Genomic DNA, 18,105 nt, shown 5'->3' on the forward strand with positions numbered 1-18,105 from the left:
CGCAAGCGAAAAGGAAAAAGGAAGGAACGACCTCCAACAGGAAGGCGAGTCTGCAAATCGTAAACTTTGGAATTCAACCCATATTGTTGTTGCGGAGCATGATCGAGCTGTGCTGTGACCGCTGTCGTGGACTGCGACCCGGACTATACGTAATAGACAGTTAAACAGAAAATTTTAGGCGTGAGCACGCGTTTCAATAATGTCGGGTTCTTGTATGGCTGTCGCCTCTATTTCCGGTGGGGAGTTCTGGGGTTGCGACCGTGCCCAAAGCGCTCCCTAAGCTGCCTTCCAGCTTGGCGATGTATCTCACTTCAGATGTCCGTCGCCGAAGTCCCTGCCTTGCCTAACACCTAAGGTATGGGAGCACACAACGCGAGACCTAGAAGGATCGTCATGTGAATGCTGGGATATGATCGCAGATCATCAATGTTGAAAACGGTATCACAGCGGTTGTACAAAAGACCTCCTAACACATGCTCGACCTCCTTTAGCCTTCCAGTTTCAACCTCTCGAGGTCCTTGATGGCCTCCTCTAATCTTGTCACTTCGCTTTCTGCATCCTCGAGCTTCTCTTTTTCCTTTTGTCTCGTCTCTGGGTTTGCCTTTTCCCAACCAGCTGCGCTCATGATCTTCTTACTCTTTTCCACGCGAGCTTTGGCATCTTCAATACTCTTCTCACGCTTCTTGAATTCCTCCGTGAGGTCAATCTTCCCTGCAACTTTGAGGTACACGGCAGCTTCAGCGTTAATACTTTGCAGCGCACAGCCAGCAGGTGGAAGCGACGCTGCGTTAGGAGCCAAGACTTCAATATCGCCGGCGTATTTCCCACCAAGGGACTTGAGAGATGTGCGTTCGTCGGACGCAGTCTTGAACGCAGCTTCGGAGTAGGTCTGGATGATAAGATCTCCAGGCTCTTTGAAGCCGTATTGAGAAAGCAGACTCCGTATGCCGGTTGCAATGGCCATGATGAACTCATACTTTTCCGCTTCTTTGGGATTATCCAGCTTCTCACTGTATTCTGGGAATTTGGCGATCATGATACTTTCGGTAGAGTCTCCCTTGCGTCGAGGCAGCTTCTGCCATAGGTGTTCCGTCAAGAAGGGCATCAGGGGATGCATCAGTAATAATCCGCTTTCCAGTGTGGTGTACAGTGTTTGCTGAGCAGACTTTCTCTCGTCTTCGGGAGCCTCGGGAGTGAGGATGTATTTCGAGTTTTCGATGAAAGTGTCACAGAGCTGGGTAAACCAGTATTGATATAGTGTGCCGGCGGCCACGGAGAAGTCACGTCCTTCAATCGAGTCGTTGACTTCTTTGGCGGCAGCGTTAAGCCTGTGAAGGATCCACTTCTCCGCGAGTGATTTCGGCTCGTTGTCTATCGGGGTGGCATCTGGCACAAAGTCTTCACCAAGTCTGCCCAGGGCGAAATTGGTGGCTTGGTAGATTTTGTTGCAGAATCTTCTCTTGGCCTCGATTTCCCGGATGTCAAAAGCGATATCTCCTCCACCAGTGGTATAGTTGACCAGCGTGAAGCGTAGGGCGTCCGCTCCGCACTCCTCGATGCCCTTCGGGAATGCCCCTTTTTGATAGGCCTTAGCCCGTTCGACCTCTGCTGGATCGAGGTTACCATTGTACAGAGTCTTGTGGAGATCTTCCAATGTGATGCCTCTGATGATGTCCAAAGGATCCACCACGTTGCCTAAGGACTTTGACATCTTTCGTCCTTCTGCATCCCGAATCAAGGAGTGACAGTATACCTCAGTGAACGGCACATCGCCTGTTAGCTTCAATCCAAGCATTACCATCCTGGCTACCCAGAAAAACAAAATATCCCATCCAGTCTCGAGCATAGATGTGGGATAGAGCTCCCGCATATCTGTTGTCTCTTTGGGCCAACCCAGGGTTGAGAAGGGCCAGAGACCGGACGAAAACCAGGTGTCGAGCACATCTTCGTCCCAATGTAAAGTGAACTTCTTGCCTGGGAATTTCTTTTCCGCCTTCTTGCGAGCTTCCTCCTCGTCTAGTGCGCACACCCAGAACTTATCATCAGCCTCATCACTGCTTTCACCCTCAAGCTGGACATAGTATGCCGGGGCCCGGTGACCCCACCAAAGCTGTCGAGAGATACACCAATCTTGAATGTTTTGCATCCAGAAATGGAAACGTTTGGCTTCTGATTCGGGTTTAATCAGGATCCTACCATCAAGCACGGATTCATCTGCAGCCTTCGCCATCTCGGTCATCCTCATCCACCATTGAGGTTTCAACACTGGTTCGATAACGTCTTTGCTCCTCTGGCACATGGGAATCGTCATGGCATTGTCCTCCTGTTTGGTATAGAGATCGAGCTCTTTCAGAGCATTAATGATCTCGTATCGAGCATCAAATCGCTTGTGGCCGGCATATGGGCCTGCGTTTTCATTCAATGTGCCGTCATCGTTCAGAATGTTGATGAATTCCAAGTTGTGCTTTCTGCCCTTGTTGAAATCGTTAAGGTCGTGTGCTGGCGTAATCTTCACAGCACCAGTACCGAAGTCCATCTCCACCTCCTCGTCTGCAAATATGAGGATCTTGCGATCCGGGATGAATGGGTGGATGGCGGTCTTGCCGTGCAGGTGCTGGTATCTCTTGTCATTGGGATGCACAGCAATACCAGTATCACCAAGCATAGTCTCAGGACGTGTTGTTGCGATCTCGATGAACTCGTAGCCTTTGAACCGATCAGGTGACGTGGACGATTTGTGCGAGTCGTCTCCCTTGCTTATCGGATATTTGAAGTACGTGAGCACACCAAACTCGATCATCTTGTCGTAACCTGGCACTTTCAATTTGGTGCGTCCCTTCAACTCCTTGTTATCAACTTCGAGATTGGACAAAGACGTGCTCAGAGCGGAACACCAATTCACGAGGCGGTTGGCTCTGTAGATACTGCCTTCTTCATACAGATCAACAAAGGTCTTGCGAACGGCAAGAGAGAGGTTGTCATCCATCGTGAAAGCCTCTCGCGACCAGTCCATGGAGCCTCCCAACCGCTTCAGCTGATTGGTGATGTTCGCATGGTATTTGTCTTTCCAAGCCCATATCTTCTCAAGCAGAGCTTCACGGCCCAGCTGATGCCGAGTCTTACCTTCAGTCTTAAATACCATCTTTTCTACCACACTCTGTGTTGCGATACCGGCATGGTCACAGCCAGGAATCCATGCGGTTGTCTTTCCCTTCATCCGCGCATGTCGGATCATCGTGTCTTGAAGAGCATTCGTGAGAGCGTGTCCCATATGTAGAGAGCCGGTGACGTTGGGAGGAGGTATAGGAATGACGAATTTGCCCTCTGGTTTGACCTTGCCATCTTTTGTAAATTGCGGCTTGAAGTAGCCTCTGCTCTCCCACCACTCGTATCGGTCAGCTTCGATTTTCTGGGGTTCGTAGGCGTCGACAGCGGTAGGTTTCTTGACCTTCTCCTTCTTAGGTGCTTTCGAGGTGGTTTCCGGTGTCGGGGCTTGCTTTTTCTGCTTCTCTTGGAATTTGGCTAGCTTTTCGGCTTTCTTACGTTCTTTCTCAACTGTGAAGAGCATAATAGTCAGAGTCTCGATCTTCACATTATATATGAGGAGCAGTGTGGCAGATGTCTATTGAGGATGCGGACGGCTGACTATGAGCGGCTGGCTCGCTCTATACAACACTTTCCCAGTCATACACCACGAAACTCTGGCGATCTGGTACTCGTCCTTCATATGACTCATTTTCCAAATGCAGCCCATCATGCCCGAGCAGTGCGTGTCAATGTGGTTGTTCGGCGTTCTCGTTCTTACTTTCTTTGGCAGTCTTTGGCTTCCCGGACATGCCCATCACGGTCTGTCCGTCCTCATTATTCTGTTGATCTTTGCCCGGCACATTGTTGCCCAGCGCATCGTTCTTGGCCGCATCCTTGGCCGTGTTTGCTATCTCAGAGGAGACTGGCGGAGGAGGACCTGAGGGTGAGCCGGTCGGGTCTCCAGCTGCAAGATTGTTAGCAACGCAGTCTCCATAACCGGCTTCCCTGCTTACTGATGTTGTGAGAAGCGGCATTGAGGGCCATGTTGAAACGAGGTAGCCGTCTCCAAGCAGGAGGAGGGCGCAGTAGAAAAGGCCGGATAAGTATTTTGCTGAACAGCCTCAAGGCTTGACTACAGCTCGAGAAATACAATTCAGAATGAAAATGGGATCAGCAGTGATAAGTAGGGACAATAGTAAATGAGTCACTGTTCTGGTCTGGTCTGCGAGGAGAGGAAATATGATATTCGAACTAGAATTCTGACGGTCGCAACCCCGAATTGGAGTCAGAAGCGCATGACCACGCCAAGACCGATGTTCAGGACAAGCGATAGGACTGCAATGGTTCAAAATCTGATATCGATCCAGTCGTAATCAGACCTCTATATGAGTGAAGATCAATGCGGGCATGTCGTTATGAGTTGAGTCCCTTGTAATACACTCTGTCCTGTCCTCCACGCTCAATTGTCTTCGTTGACTGACGGTGCCGAGCTTTCAACGCTCTGGAATTGACGCGTCCCATCGTAGTCTGTATCGTCCAAATCCATCCTCGCACGGTCACGAATATCTGGGATAATCTTGCTGTCAACCCCGTAGTAGCTACCACTACTGACGGATGGTGAAGTGGTAAGAAGCGGTCGTGACGACTGTCCGCGATGGTCCATTTTGTCATTGTTAGGAAAACTGGTACTGCAACCTGGGCTCTCTCCCTAGGAAACATGATTTTGCGAGTTCTGTTGTGCAGCTGCATTCCTTACGGGCGCAAAGTATGGATGTGCCATGGCTTCCTGGGCTGTGAGTCGTTCCTGTATCGAGAGTCAGTATGAGCTGCCCGGTCAAATTGAGGTACGAACCTGGTGATCGTATCTGAGGAGTTTGTCGAGGAAATCGATGGCCTCTGGGCTGACGAAGCGCTGATTGTCAGCATTCACAAAGCTTTGCCATGGTTTCTTTGGGAATCTGCTGAGGATGTCGTCGTATTGAGCGTCAAGCTCGATGTCATACTTGTCGAGGTACTCAAAGAGCTCATCCGTACCAAGAACCTTCGCAATCTTGACCAGCTGGTCAGAGTTACTATTTCCGTGGAAAAAAGGTTCTTTTCGGAAGATCATGGACGCAAACATGGCGCCCAACGACCACATGTCCAGGGAGTAATCGTATTCTTGGTAGTCGACCAGCAGTTCCGGACCTTTGAAGTATCGCGATGCGACTCTGACATTGTACTCTGTACCCTGGTGATAGAATTCGGCCAGACCCCAATCGATGAGCCTTAGCTGCGTTGCTGTCAGTGTCTGACAATCATCTAGCTTGGGATGAGCTAACAAACCTTTCTCTTTGCATGATCGATCATAACGTTGTGAGGCTTGACGTCCCGGTGCATGATACCCTTGCTGTGGCAGAAATCCAAGGCTTTTAAGAGTTCGAAGATGTAGTAGCGAACATCGTAATCGACGAACCGTGGGTAGAGCGTCCTGAAGTCCGTATTGTCCACATTCTCAAATATCAGACTGGGTGTTTTGCTCTGGCTGTCCCTCACAACATCGAGAAGTGCGACGATATTTGGTCCGCCAGAGAGGTTTTGTAGGATCTTGATCTCTCGCTTTATTTTCTTCTTCTTTACAGGCTTCAGGACTTTGATGACGCATTTCTGGTAGTTGGCAACGTTAATGCCTTCGAACACTTCGGAATATTTTCCTCTTCCTGAAGGCGCTCTGGTTAGTCCACCATTGACAAAGATATGGCTGCGACTCAAGCCTACCAATCTTCCTCACGATTTCGTAGTTTTCCAACACACCCCATGAGATCGATACGGAATCATAATCCCAATACGACCGGGGCATGTTAGCATTGACGTCGGCGTAGACGCGCGCCATGGCTGCGATGGTGGAGGGGATCGTGGGGTTCTCTCATGCAGTAGCGAATGTCAATAGCGTGACCATGCAGGATAGTTGTTCGAGGATTCGTCGGGTTCCTGGCGCGGGGAATGACAACTACGCTGCCTACTGCACAGCTTTCCGATATGAGTGACTTAAGAGAATGAAAGTAGTCGAATGTATTAAGATGAATGTGGTACGTTCTGGCCGGTAGCCTTTGGGTCTGCGGCCTGGAGTGCCAGTGAGTAACTTGACTAAGTCGGCGGATAATGATCCCGTTGCTTGGCGGGACAAGCAGAATACTGTAGTACAGTAGGACTACAATCTGCCCCAGCCTCACGTGGGCGCTCCAAGTACTGTACCATAGACCTAGTGAAGCGACCTAGAATCGAACAATACCAGGTAAGTATGTGTACTCATTATCGAATCACGTCTTGCATGAGACAACAGTCCGCAAGGTAAGTCAAGCAGTTGCGAACATGTTTCAGGGAACCAAAAGTCCCGATTCAGATTCCACCTCTTGACGCCCTCACCAGCCAGCCGTGACAAAGGTTCATGAACACCTGTTCCGGGAATGGAGACCAGCGCAATCCCCACAGACAAACCACAAAGAGGTCACAGAGGTCCAGCATTGCTTCAATGCTAACGAAGTGTTGGCACGGGCCTCGTTAATCGTTGCAACGTTTCGTTGCCGAATATGTCTGTATTCGGAAATACTCGCGTCTGGACCAGCGGTTCACTGGAGCTTTGACTCTGGTAACCTCTAGTCTGGCAACACGATTGATAGGAGTGGACCACTTCAATTGTTGCAATGGCTCAACAGACTTCAATACTCGCGACACGGCTACGAGTCTGAACCGACTTTCCAGAAAAATTCCAAATGCGTCTCAATCTGAGAAGCTATAAAGAAGAGACTACATGGCCCCAGGAACGTCGCCGTGAGTATACGCCATGTACAATCTACTCCCTGCTATCATCGCTTTCCACTTTGCTTCCTAAGGACTGGAAGAAACCACTACCATCCACAACAAATACTATCTCTATCAGCGAACGTTAAGGCTGTCTGTCCTACCATCCGCTCACCACTGGCAGAAAATACGTCTCTTTCAGTCAGCTGTCGCGCCAGCGACGCTCATGCTCCTGAGAGGTCGTGTCTGGGCGGCGGCGCTACCGGTGGACGAGGGCTCGACGCCGACCAAGACCATGAGCGTCCGCGGCGACGGCAACCCTACCCACGATTGTGATATCTCGATGTCGACAGCCCTCACCGATGACAATTTGTGTTTCGGCTCGATAATAGTGTGCCGATCCGTCGAATCCGGATACTGTGTGGCTGCTGAGATGGACCTGAATGGCTGGTATGAGGACGATGGAAAATCCGCTTGGATATGTGACAGCGCTTCGGACACAGACAAGGGTGTTCAATGGGAGACGGTCGATGGCGTCCTCCAAGCGAGCGCGACATTCAGAGCCGAGTGTGCTCCTGCACGTTATTGGGGCTTCGCGCCAGAAGCGACCTGGACCTGGGGTTACGACGTATAAAACTAATGGACGACTCATGCTTCGGGCAACACTGTGTCGATAGCGAACACCGCATACTAGCCTTGATGCGGTCGCGGGAATTTAAAGACTGGAGGGACATCCCAAACAAGTAAGAAAAAAACAGCGGATCAAGCGATAATATCCTCTGGCATTTATTCTGTCTATAATAATATAAAGCATATTGCTCACAAGAGTCCAGTCCGATTAGCTGTCATTCACCTGGGTTGCACATTTCGCTGGCATGGATATGTAGTCCTAGTGTACAGTGATATACATTAAAGCAGCCATATACAGCCTCCGCTGCGTCATAAATTACCCAAATAAAATAAAAATAAAAATACCCCAAACTTCAAGACCATCGGGACTCTTACATACCACACCCACCACAACGATGAACCTGCTTCCCTGAACATACCAAGGGTTTCTGGCTCGTCCTAGCGACACCATGCTCATCCCCGCCGACCTCTCACGTCACACACATCGCTGTGTTCCAGCTCACCACCACAGTCATGCCCTTCCACGACCTTAACGTACCCTACACATCCAACCACGCCGACCTCTCCCACACCCTCGCCTTTCACGCCGAACTAGGCTACTCTGTAATCGCCATCTCCCTCCTCGCAACAGGCAAACTCCCAAGCACACCACAGCCGATTCCACTCTCGTCCCTCACCATCCCCAAGAGCCTCACAACCCTGACACGCCTGACGATCACCATTTCCGACACAACCCAGAATCACCGCCTCTCGTCCTTCGCGCCGCATTATGATCTCCTCGCATTGCGCCCCACTACCGAGAAAGCGCTCGCTCTTTGCTGCCAGTCTCTAGAGTGCGACCTGATCAGCCTAGACTTCAGCCAGCGCCTACCCTGCATCCTGAAATTCAAGACCGTCGCTTCAGCATTACAACGCGGCGTGCGCTTCGAAGTATGCTACGCGCCAGGAATTCAACATGACTCCAATGCGCGAAGAAACCTGATCAGTGGGGCCGCACAGCTCATCCGCGCAACGAGAGGACGCGGGATCATCCTCAGTAGCGAGGCCAGGAACGCGCTGGGCGTGCGAGGCCCGCACGACGTCATCAACCTTGCACAGGTATGGGGTCTGGGTCAGGAGCGAGGAAAAGAGGCGCTATGCGAAGAAGCGGGCAAAGTCGTGAGGTTTGCTGGTATCAAGAGGACGAGTTTCCGCGGCGTGGTCGATGTGATTGATGGCGGAAGTCCACCCGTCGTGCAAGGTCAGATACAGCCTGCCCAGCGACAGTCACAAGCTGCAGCGGCAGCAGGGTCCAACAAAGCCAAGGATGTCGTTCTGCCGGCTACTGGCACGAAAAGGAAGGCTCCTTCGATGACATCCGCCTCGACCTCAGGTGCTCCGACAGCCGAGAGTCAATCTACAGATGGGCAGCCCCTGTCGAAGCGCGAAATGAAGAGACGTGCCAAGAAGGCAAAGATGGAGGGTAAAGCTGAGCCCGACGACACAGCTACATGTGTGCAAGATACCACTGCATCTGCCTTTCCAATCGAGCACGAGGCGCTCTCCAGTGAGAAGAATAACGTGCCCAGCAAGAAGATCTAGCCCTCTCGCCCTTCTGTTTTAGACGTTCACAAGAAAAGAAAAAATATCTCGCCAGTACTCCATGTCCTGTCCCAGTTTGGCAAAATGGGGTATTTTTATTTCCTTAGTTCCTATCTAAAACCCTCATGATAATGTAGGTGCAGGCCCTCTCTTTCCAATGCCCAGGGTATAAGCGTTCTTGAGTGTCAATGTTGCAGGGTCAACTGTACTAAATGAGCCAACAGAAAAAGCGGCAGCCGTAGAATCCGCCAGCTTGTCGGCAGCAGAAGAAGAAGACGATGCTGCGGACGAAGATGCCGCAGCTGTCGTCGTTGATGTAGATGATGCAGACGATGACAACGACGTCGTCGTCGTCGTCGTTGTAGAAACGGTGCTAGTAGCCTCGGAAGAGTCAGTTGAGACGCTGCTAGAGGAAGAAGTTTCCGTACCAGCAGAACCTTGAAACACACGAAGTCAGCAAACGACAGAATGCAGGATTGCTAGAAAACTTACTTGAGACTCCAAAGAAGCTGCCGGCAGAAACAGCAGCGGCTGTGGTTGTGGCTGGTACTGCTGCAGCAGCGGCAACCGTCACTCCTGTCACAACAGCATCTGCCACTGGGATGGAGGACAGGCCAGGAACAAGGGCGCCGAGAGTGGTAGTCAAGATGGGAGCGTTGCCCAGGGGCATCCCAATCCCTCCCGTCACCTCAGCCACTGCAGCTGCATAGGTGGCGGAGCCGCACCAGCAGCCCGCGGGCGCGTTCATCCATGATGTGACAACGGCGGTAACCACAGACGATGCGCAAGCCGACACTGCCGTGACGGTGGTCTAGATTCCCGTGTCAATGCCTGTCTTCACGCGGCGCCACTCTCAACTTACAGTCTCGGTCATGGTACTCGTTCCAGCGGGTGGGCAGGTTTCGGCTTGGACAACGGCTGCGGTGGTGGTTGTCGTTGTGGTGGTGCTGGAAGTCCATTGATTGTTGGAGCCGCCGCCACCATAGCTTCCGCCGCTGCTACCGGAATTGCCCATCCCACTGCCACCACTTTTATCCTTGGAGCTGCCGTCAGAGCTGCCAACAGAGCTGCCGCCCCATGATGAGCCGCTACTACCGCCTGAGTAGTCGCCGCCAGCCAGTGCCTGAGTCATTCGTTAGTGGAAGTGGCAGTGAAGTAGGCTGGATTGCCATACTTGCGCCAGGCAAGCTGCCAAAACTGTAAGAACGTATAATGAGCGGAATGCCGGCATTGTGATTGAACGAGATGTAATGTCTAGTAAGGACACAAGCTAAAAAGGAATGGAATTTGGGGCAAAGGGTATTAGATGATGGCCTGCAACAAATGAATGACTTGGGGGGAATGAGGAAACAGAAACTTGAGATGAAAGAAGGGGTTTCGACGAGGGTTAAGTCCCTAGAAGACCATTTTGGAATGTCCAGCATAAAGAACGATCGCAAACAACCAGATTGAAGGGAGATAGTTCCTCTCGGTGAGGGAGACATCCGGACAGCGGCTTCAGACGGCGAGTGAAGAGAGATGAACAGGGAGTATAAGCAGCGGGATCAACCGAAGTGTTTGCAGTTGTTGACCTTGAGGTCGCGATTGGAGGACTGCAGATCTCAAACGGAAGATGCGACGTGGACCTCTTCATCATGGTCTCGAACATCTGTACTTCTGTGGCTGAAGAGTATCATGTTGAGGGCGGATGTGACAGAAGTGTGGTTGCTGAGACGTGAGGCGTTTCACACTCGCGCGGCGCTTCTCGTGGGGTAATTGCACCTGGCGTTGCTGGATCTCAGATGGATCAGGAGTGGTGCCGGCAGGGACAAAGATGATCTGGGCCGGATCTCAAGCGATAGCCAAGTCGCTAAGGAAGGATCTTACCATAGTATTTGAGATTCAGTAGCTTGAAGAGGGCAAGTTTGGAATGAAGACGAGGTTTAGAAGAAGATTCGCAAGTCAGGGGGTCTGGCTATTTCTTGGCGGGTTTCGCGAGGTTCCTGCGAGGCTGGCGCTGCCCTCGATAGCTCCAGCAAGGCTGCACTGCGGACCTCAAGACTCCAAAGGTCTAGACACATCACAGAAGCAAGGACCGAGAGTGGGTTGGAGATCTTTTTGATCTATTACAAGTCTGGATCTGCCGAAGCTGACCATGTTTCAAGCTGGCAGGCACGACAAGATGACTGCCATCTGTCTCCTTGTGCTTGGTTATAGTCGGAGTCAGTCACAGTGCAAGGTAATCTCATCCTGTACTGTTTACTGTTCGAGGACGGTCATCGGATTGCTGTCTTCCAGCGCCATCTGCTTCTGTCCTTCGAAGCAGGCCTCCGTCTCACATAGTCTGCAGCTACCGACATGTGAGTCGCGACTCGTGTTGATCCGCCATGACGGTCATACTTGTTCTCACAACCTCCAGACTGGGCCTGGGGAGGTGGACGCCTTCAGACATGCTTGTTGACCATGGTGTCCTCGACGACTTCGGGATATGCTATGTTCAGCCGACCGTCAACTTCTCTGTCTTCGGAACCAGCTTTTTGGCCTCAACTCTTCTAGACACTTCAGCTCCAAGGTCGGAAATCTTGACGAGCACGCCTTCTTTCTCACTGTTCACATATCAAGTCAGCCACGATATCGCAAATAAGCATTGCATGCAGAAATACTCACGGATGACCATCCGGCAACCCCATCTCCTTCACGCGCACCTCTCCCTTCGTCTGCTCCTCCTCACCAAGGATCACGGCAAACGGCGCTCCAGCAGTCTCCGCGTTTTTGAACTGCACCTGCGGTTTCGGCTTCTTCTTGTATGTGAATTCCACCTTCAGACCAGCATCCAACAAGATCTTAGTAATCTCAATGCGCTCCTTGGCCATGCCACTGAAGCCACCTCCACCGAAAGCCATAACATAGACATCAGGAGCGTTCGACGTGATATAGCTGAACGTCTCACCCTTGGCAATCCTGGCCTTAGTGATGCTGAATATTCTGTCCACGCCGAAACTGACGCCTACGCAAGGCAGGTCTGCGTTTGGCCGAAATCGTTCGACTAAGTGGTCATAGCGACCACCTGCAGCGACAGATCCAATACCGACAGATGGATCGTTGGATCGATCTTCGTCCTCGTCGAGCACCTTCTTCTCCTTCTTTCCCTGCTTGTGCAACTCTTTGGCGACCTCGGCACCATCGGCAACGACAGGCGCAGAGCCTTCCGTCACAACTTCATAGATGACACCGGTGTAGTAATCCAGCCCTCGAGCCAGAGATAGATCAAACGAGATTTTGTCCAGCGCATTCCACGCCGTCAGGTACTCCATCAACATATCCATCTCTTCGATACCTTGCTTTGCTTTCGCATTGCTCATCATAGCATCATCCTTCTTCAGCTCTTCTAGCAGATCTTTCCCGCCTTTTCTTGTGACATAAATGCGAATTTTGTCTGCCACGGCTTCGTCAAGTCCTTTCGTCTCGACCATCTCTTTCTTCACCTCCTCCCAGGGTGACTTGTCTAGCTTGTCGACCGCACTCGATATCGTTCGGATCTTGTCTTCTGGCACACCACACACCTCAAACAACCCGTCCAATATCCTCCGGTCATTGATCTTGATGGTGTATCGGCCGGTCCACTCCAAAGATTCGAAGACTTCAACGATAATACCAATAACCTCACTGTCCGAAATCATGGCGTCACTTGCGCCTGCGAAGTCGATGTCGCATTGGTAGAACTCCCGCATGCGACCCTTGGCAATAGCAGGTTGGTCTCTTCGGTAGACTTTGCTTATGGCGAATCTCTTGTAGTTCTTGGTATTTGCATTCATGGCTAGCCACCTGGCAAATGGTACCGTCAAGTCATAACGCAGCGAAAGTAACTCTCCGCCCTGATCTTTCAAGTCGTATATCAGCTTCGAATCCTCGCCATATTTGCCCTTCAGCACTTCTTCTCGCTCGAATACTGGAGTATCGAGCTTTTTCGCTCCGTGTTTACGAAAAACCCGGGATATCTGCGCAAGAATATCTTCTAGTAGGTCGACATCCTCCCCTGACCAATCCCTTGTTCCTTTGGGATTCTTGATTAACTCTTGCTTCTCCTTCTTGTCCTTCGCCATGGTTGAGCACCACCTGGTCGGAGGCTTATTTCTGAGGCTCCGAGACGCAAACGGAGGGCTTCTCTGGGGGAGGCTCTTGCCTATCGCTATGCAGGTCCGGGAGAAGGGGCGCATGCAGCGAGATAGAAGGACAAGGCACAAGGGCGAGTGAGTCAGATCCAGTCGTGGCTATGAACAAAATAAAATCGGGCCTTGAGCGCAATTGGCCTCAAAAAGTTGGGGTACACAATCGTCAAGTGGTCGGAAAGGACAAGTGCAAACATGCCAAGATCTGAAGGAGACCGCAATGGTGACCTGGAAGGCACCAACGATAACGACGATAACATGGACGAACAACGAGAGACCAATGGCAAATCAAGATTGCGAAGATGGGAACACTTTTTTCGAGCTATCTCATCAAACTGTAAACCTTCACCGAATTGAAGCGCAATCACTCTAAGAACCAATCTAGCACCGGCTCGTTCACCAAGTAGTTGACCCTGGGACATGTCCTGGACTGTAGCTGCCTCGTTGAGGACTACGCAACGCACTTCCAATGATTCCTGCTGCTGGACTGCCAGTATGACCTCTGCTACTGCCACTTCCCTTGCGTTCCATCACCTCATATTCTGTAGTTGAAGGCATGGGTGGGATAGGGTCCGCATCCTCGAACTCGGCGGAGAGGTTGCTTATCCCGCCAGCTGACTGATTGGTATTGGATCTGGGACGCCTTTGATCAGTCGAAGGAAGTGTTTTCGCATATGCAAGGAACGGCGAGCCTTGGACTTCCGGAATGACGGGACTGTTGGGAAATGCTTGAAAACTGCCAAATGCGTAGGGTCGAGCGTGCTGTGGCGTCTGTCGAGTACCAGGCAGCTCGCCCTCGGGAGTCAAAGGCCCACTACTGCTGATCAAGATCTGTCGCGCATCCTCTTCCTCAAATTGTCTCAATTGTCGGCGGTTGGCATCCAGCCTCATCTTCTGGCTATTGACCTCACCTTCCAGGTTTTGGATGTGGTGCAACAAGTCAACCTCGCGTCTTTGTTGATCAGTGTCCTTGGCATTCGACTCGGCAGCTTTCCTTTCCCGCTCGTTCAGCCCTTGCGCATTGGCTTGCGTTATACGGTCGTGCTGCTCCGTCAATTTGGCATTGCGACCAGTCAGACGTTCTTTGCGGGTTACAACTGTAGTGAGCTCAGTTTTAGCACACTGAAGATCAGTGTCGGCGGCAGAAGAAGCACTCGCGAGAGACTCCTTAGCCTCAGCGAGAACTCTGGATTGTGTCTCAAATGCACTTTGAGAAGCACTGTGATCCTCGATATCGTCCTCAGGTGTGGTTACCAGGCCTTCCAAATCCGCGTCGAGCTTCTGCGTGGCAGTCCGTGTTTGTTCAATGCTACGTTCAGCTTGCAACAACTTTTGCTTTTGCTTATTGTCATCCCCGGCGGTTCTGAGGCGGGTATTGTAGCTGTCCACCTCCCTTTCGACTTTGGCGAGGGTAGTCCGATGTTGACGGCGTGCTTTATTGAGACGGTTGCGAGACTCATTTAGATTTGCTTCAGCGGTCGCGATCGAGTTTTTCAGGGTCGTCGTTGGGGAGGATGGTCTGGTAGATTGACGGACGGGCAAAGGCACCATGGCACCAGAGACATCTTTATCAAGCAGCATTGGAGTTCTGACCATGACTGATGCGTATTCCTCGTCTCCGTCTGCGCGGATAAACGTGCAGGTGTAGGTGCAATTGGGTGCCAGTCCTGAAATCGTACCCGACCATTGAGCACTGGAGCTTTCAGTCTGCGATGCGTTTTCTAATGCTTCAAGAGTGACAGAGTGCCATTTGGCACCATTGATGCGGACATAAAAAGGCTTGGTTTCGCTTGATGATCCCGCATCCGGTCCTTCCTCGGTACTGCCAGCGTAACTGGTTTCGAAAGAGATAGACGATGGGTCGACATTGGTAACCCACACAAGGTCCCGATGTGCTGGTTCGAATGGTGTTCCCTGGTTGTTCGCAACAGTTGGTAGAGCCTTGTTATGCTCCACTTCTCTGATGACATGAACCTTGGTACTGGCAAGGGCAGCCCAAAAAGGTTGTTTGCTTCTGACATGGTTCGCCTGTTTTCGCCTTTTCTTCGCACTCGTGTTTTTCTCCTTACCTTCTTTGAGCCCGGGTGTCGGAGGCGGCTGATAGTCCACCGAACTGGATATGGCCGTCGACGAAGTACCGTCCATAGTCGAGAAGTCGGAGAATGCGCCCACGGATGCTTCCATGTCTACTCGCTTTGCCTTTGTAGGTCCTTGAGAATTAGCGCTTTTGAGCCGGCGGCGAATGACCGCCAACACAGCTTGGCTGATGATGTGTATTGCGAAAAGACTTCGAATCTGCGACGGAGCTCTGGGACTCTGCCCAAAATCGGCATCGGAAGGTAAATACCTCAGATATTCTGACAGTCCAAGTTGAGAGATTAACTCTGTAGGGACAAAATTTGCAAACAAAAAGCGCCTAACACCCTTACTCCGGACTAGATGCAGCAGGAGTACACCTGTCAAGCAGAAAGTATTGACTCGGCCGTTTCGCCCAGAACTTCCGTTTCCAAGTACCATGGCAATTTGTATTTGAGCCAGGTCCAGCGTAAAGTTCTGAGCCCAGGGCCACAGGCACAACCACAGTCCGAAACAAATAATGTCCACGATCGCCCTAGTCGTGATACTGGGTGCACCTGCAGACCCATGAAAGATATCGACCAGAGAAAGAAATGCCGAAGACGAACTGCCGCCGGGTAGAAGTGTCAAAGAGGCAAAGAAGGCCTGAACAATGGTCAAGATCATGGTTGGCAGAGCCAAGAGCACGATCAGCAAAGAAATGGTGTCGCATGCCGGTCGAGACTTAAGGATAGTCGACGCAATCTGGAAGGCACTGAAGTCCTGTATAGACTTGGCTTGCGCAGTCGACGCATCGCCTCGTTTTTGTTGCAACATTGCTGACCCATTCGACTCTTTTGGAACCTCCTTGTCCTTGATCTCGCCCGCTTCCGACTCCGCGGGCTTTGAAATGGATGCTTTCGGGGGGTCTGGATTCGAATCGGGATAGGCAGTGGTGGTTTGCTCGTGGACTGATCCCGTCACTGAGGATTCTGCAGAACTTGATTGAGAAACAGACTCCGAGGGGACAGGGCCCTTTGCGGCGCCATTGAGGTGACCATTCGACTTTTGCTTCGAGACACGTTTTCCGGGGCCTACAAGGCCATTTTCGTGGCGATTGTTATGCTGGTGCTTTTTCGCCGCAGGGTTTCGCGGCATGAATGGTTCGACACTCGAAGCGCAGGCTCAGAACCAGTCAGCTTGTTGACTCTCCTCAGGTCAGCAAGCCAACTGGACGAGTTGTGGGAGGGTTCGACCGGGAAAAGGGAGAGAATCTATATTCGGAACAGGTCGGACAGATGGAAATAAATATACAGAGGGTAAATGGTCGCGATCGTGGTCGTTAGGAGGGCGTAACGGCGTCGATGTCGATGGAGGAAAATATAGGATAGTATATGTGCAAAGCTCAAGACGTGGTTTCCCAAGAAAATGAGCCGAGTTGCAGTTTGCAGTCTAAGGTGGCAGTGGCAGAGTCCGTCAGTCAGGAAAACGGGGGGTAGCCTAAAATCATTGACTAAGTTCACATCCTTGGGGTTGCCTGTTCATTGGTACACGCCCACCCAAATCCACTATTGAGTAACCCTGTATTTTCTTATAGGGACCCTTAGTGCACCTAACATATTCTCAATCTGACGTATTCGCACTGTTGGCATCATCCTTTCAATTCTACATCTACGAGTATCCGCACCAACGCATAGCATCAGCCTCAAACATAATCAGAGCCATGTCCAAAGCCAACGAGGGGCTTCTGGGTGTAAGATGCAGAAATTTCGTCCATAGTCAAGGCGCATCCAGTGCGGATCAACTACAACTGCAAGTCACTTACCCTGACAGTTTCAACCACTCAGCAAGAAACATGATGTTGTGGTCCTTGTGGAGTCATGAGCACGCATTTTTCCTGGCCATTATACTCTCTCCATAGCGACCAAACAATCCAATCGTGCGACCTACCGACAGCGATCACATCCTTGAAGAGCAGGAACCACAGGCAGGAATATATTTCTAGACTCTTTATCCGTCCAGAGCCCATGCCTTGGAACAGTTGTTTTCATTCAAGGGAGAAGTGCCCCTTGGTCCGAGCAGATTGACCTGTATACTGCCGAGCCTACTCGGAAATCGATGCGCCATCCCGCTTTGACGTGTGCCCGCTGCGCCTCTAATCCGATCGAATTTCGCCCCGAGCGATGGTAAGGATTACAACTTACGGGGAATATCACCAGCCATGATCCAGATCGTTCAGGTGTTGAGGGAGAAAAATCTGAAACACCACTCCGAATCCCCCCACAAGACCAATCCAGGCAAATGAGATCTATCCTTCGGGCCACTACAGCCTTAGGGCCTGACGTGGAGAGCGGATCGTGGAGGATGAAGCAGCCAAAGAGAGGAGATCAAGGCACAAGTTGAAAGACACTTTTCCGGCAACAAGTCTTGCAACACAGAAGCCTTCCATTAGCTGCAGCATATTTGAATGTGCGCCTCCGCCTGCCAGGGAAACAAGCCTATAGAGTCAAGGTAAGGTCTTTACGACGTTATCTGCCATCCTGAGGAGGCGCACTTCCCGAGGTTGTCCGCTACCAAGCCACGCTAGCCGTCGATCATTGCAAGCCCTTTTGCATATACTTTGCTCTCAAGAGTTATATTCTCCCGACTGTTACTCATGCTTTAGGTGCGTGACAGGCACTGGATCCGCGGGGAAGACTGCTTTCAGCGTTGATCGGGATGCTTTATCGCTACACTGCCTCTGCATAAGGAAACGCTGATCTGGAGACAGAAATCGCTCACGGGTCCACTTGATGGATGGTCCTTTGCAGAATGCGGAGTGAGTGAGATTCACTTTGAGTAAGCAGCTCGCCGATGCTTACTGTTCCAGTACCTGTACTGTCTG

At 51.3% G+C, this 18,105-nt stretch overlaps 6 protein-coding genes across 6 annotated transcripts; 1 reads left to right on the forward strand and 5 right to left on the reverse strand.

Moving 5' to 3' along the window:
• Nucleotides 1-181: 181 nt before the first annotated feature.
• EDD37DRAFT_261594 (valyl-tRNA synthetase) lies at nt 182-3,870 on the reverse strand. The gene has a single exon (XM_062810833.1). The coding sequence runs from the start codon at nt 3,566-3,568 to the stop codon at nt 488-490; it is 3,081 nt and encodes a 1,026-aa protein (XP_062673320.1). The 5' UTR covers nt 3,569-3,870; the 3' UTR covers nt 182-487.
• Nucleotides 3,871-4,735: 865 nt separating this feature from the next.
• Nucleotides 4,736-5,899, reverse strand: EDD37DRAFT_561051 (casein kinase II subunit alpha; the record flags this gene model as incomplete). The annotated part of the gene is made up of 4 exons (XM_062813866.1): nt 4,736-4,831; nt 4,880-5,299; nt 5,353-5,726; nt 5,785-5,899. 4 exons carry the CDS (start codon nt 5,897-5,899, stop codon nt 4,736-4,738), a joined length of 1,005 nt encoding a protein of 334 aa, XP_062673321.1.
• Nucleotides 5,900-7,759: 1,860 nt separating this feature from the next.
• EDD37DRAFT_261767 (ribonuclease P subunit Rpp30) lies at nt 7,760-9,204 on the forward strand. Its single transcript, XM_062810834.1, has one exon. The coding sequence runs from the start codon at nt 7,951-7,953 to the stop codon at nt 9,016-9,018; it is 1,068 nt and encodes a 355-aa protein (XP_062673322.1). The 5' UTR covers nt 7,760-7,950; the 3' UTR covers nt 9,019-9,204.
• On the reverse strand, nt 9,205-10,700 carry EDD37DRAFT_261777 (uncharacterized protein). The gene is made up of 5 exons (XM_062810835.1): nt 10,193-10,700; nt 9,881-10,141; nt 9,511-9,829; nt 9,447-9,455; nt 9,205-9,399 (listed from the first exon to the last, which is right to left on the reverse strand). Exons 1-5 carry the CDS (start codon nt 10,247-10,249, stop codon nt 9,392-9,394), a joined length of 654 nt encoding a protein of 217 aa, XP_062673323.1. The 5' UTR covers nt 10,250-10,700; the 3' UTR covers nt 9,205-9,391.
• Nucleotides 10,701-11,494: 794 nt separating this feature from the next.
• Nucleotides 11,495-13,100, reverse strand: EDD37DRAFT_606252 (histidyl-tRNA synthetase; the record flags this gene model as incomplete). Its single annotated transcript, XM_062814868.1, has 2 exons — nt 11,495-11,603; nt 11,665-13,100. 2 exons carry the CDS (start codon nt 13,098-13,100, stop codon nt 11,495-11,497), a joined length of 1,545 nt encoding a protein of 514 aa, XP_062673324.1.
• Nucleotides 13,101-13,460: 360 nt separating this feature from the next.
• Nucleotides 13,461-16,694, reverse strand: EDD37DRAFT_622302 (uncharacterized protein). Its single transcript, XM_062816052.1, has one exon. The coding sequence runs from the start codon at nt 16,377-16,379 to the stop codon at nt 13,563-13,565; it is 2,817 nt and encodes a 938-aa protein (XP_062673325.1). The 5' UTR covers nt 16,380-16,694; the 3' UTR covers nt 13,461-13,562.
• Nucleotides 16,695-18,105: the final 1,411 nt, after the last annotated feature.

This window comes from Exophiala viscosa (genome assembly GCF_022695815.1).
Source record: "Exophiala viscosa unplaced genomic scaffold EDD37scaffold_2, whole genome shotgun sequence".
In the NCBI taxonomy this organism is placed as follows: Eukaryota; Fungi; Ascomycota; class Eurotiomycetes; order Chaetothyriales; family Herpotrichiellaceae; genus Exophiala; species Exophiala viscosa.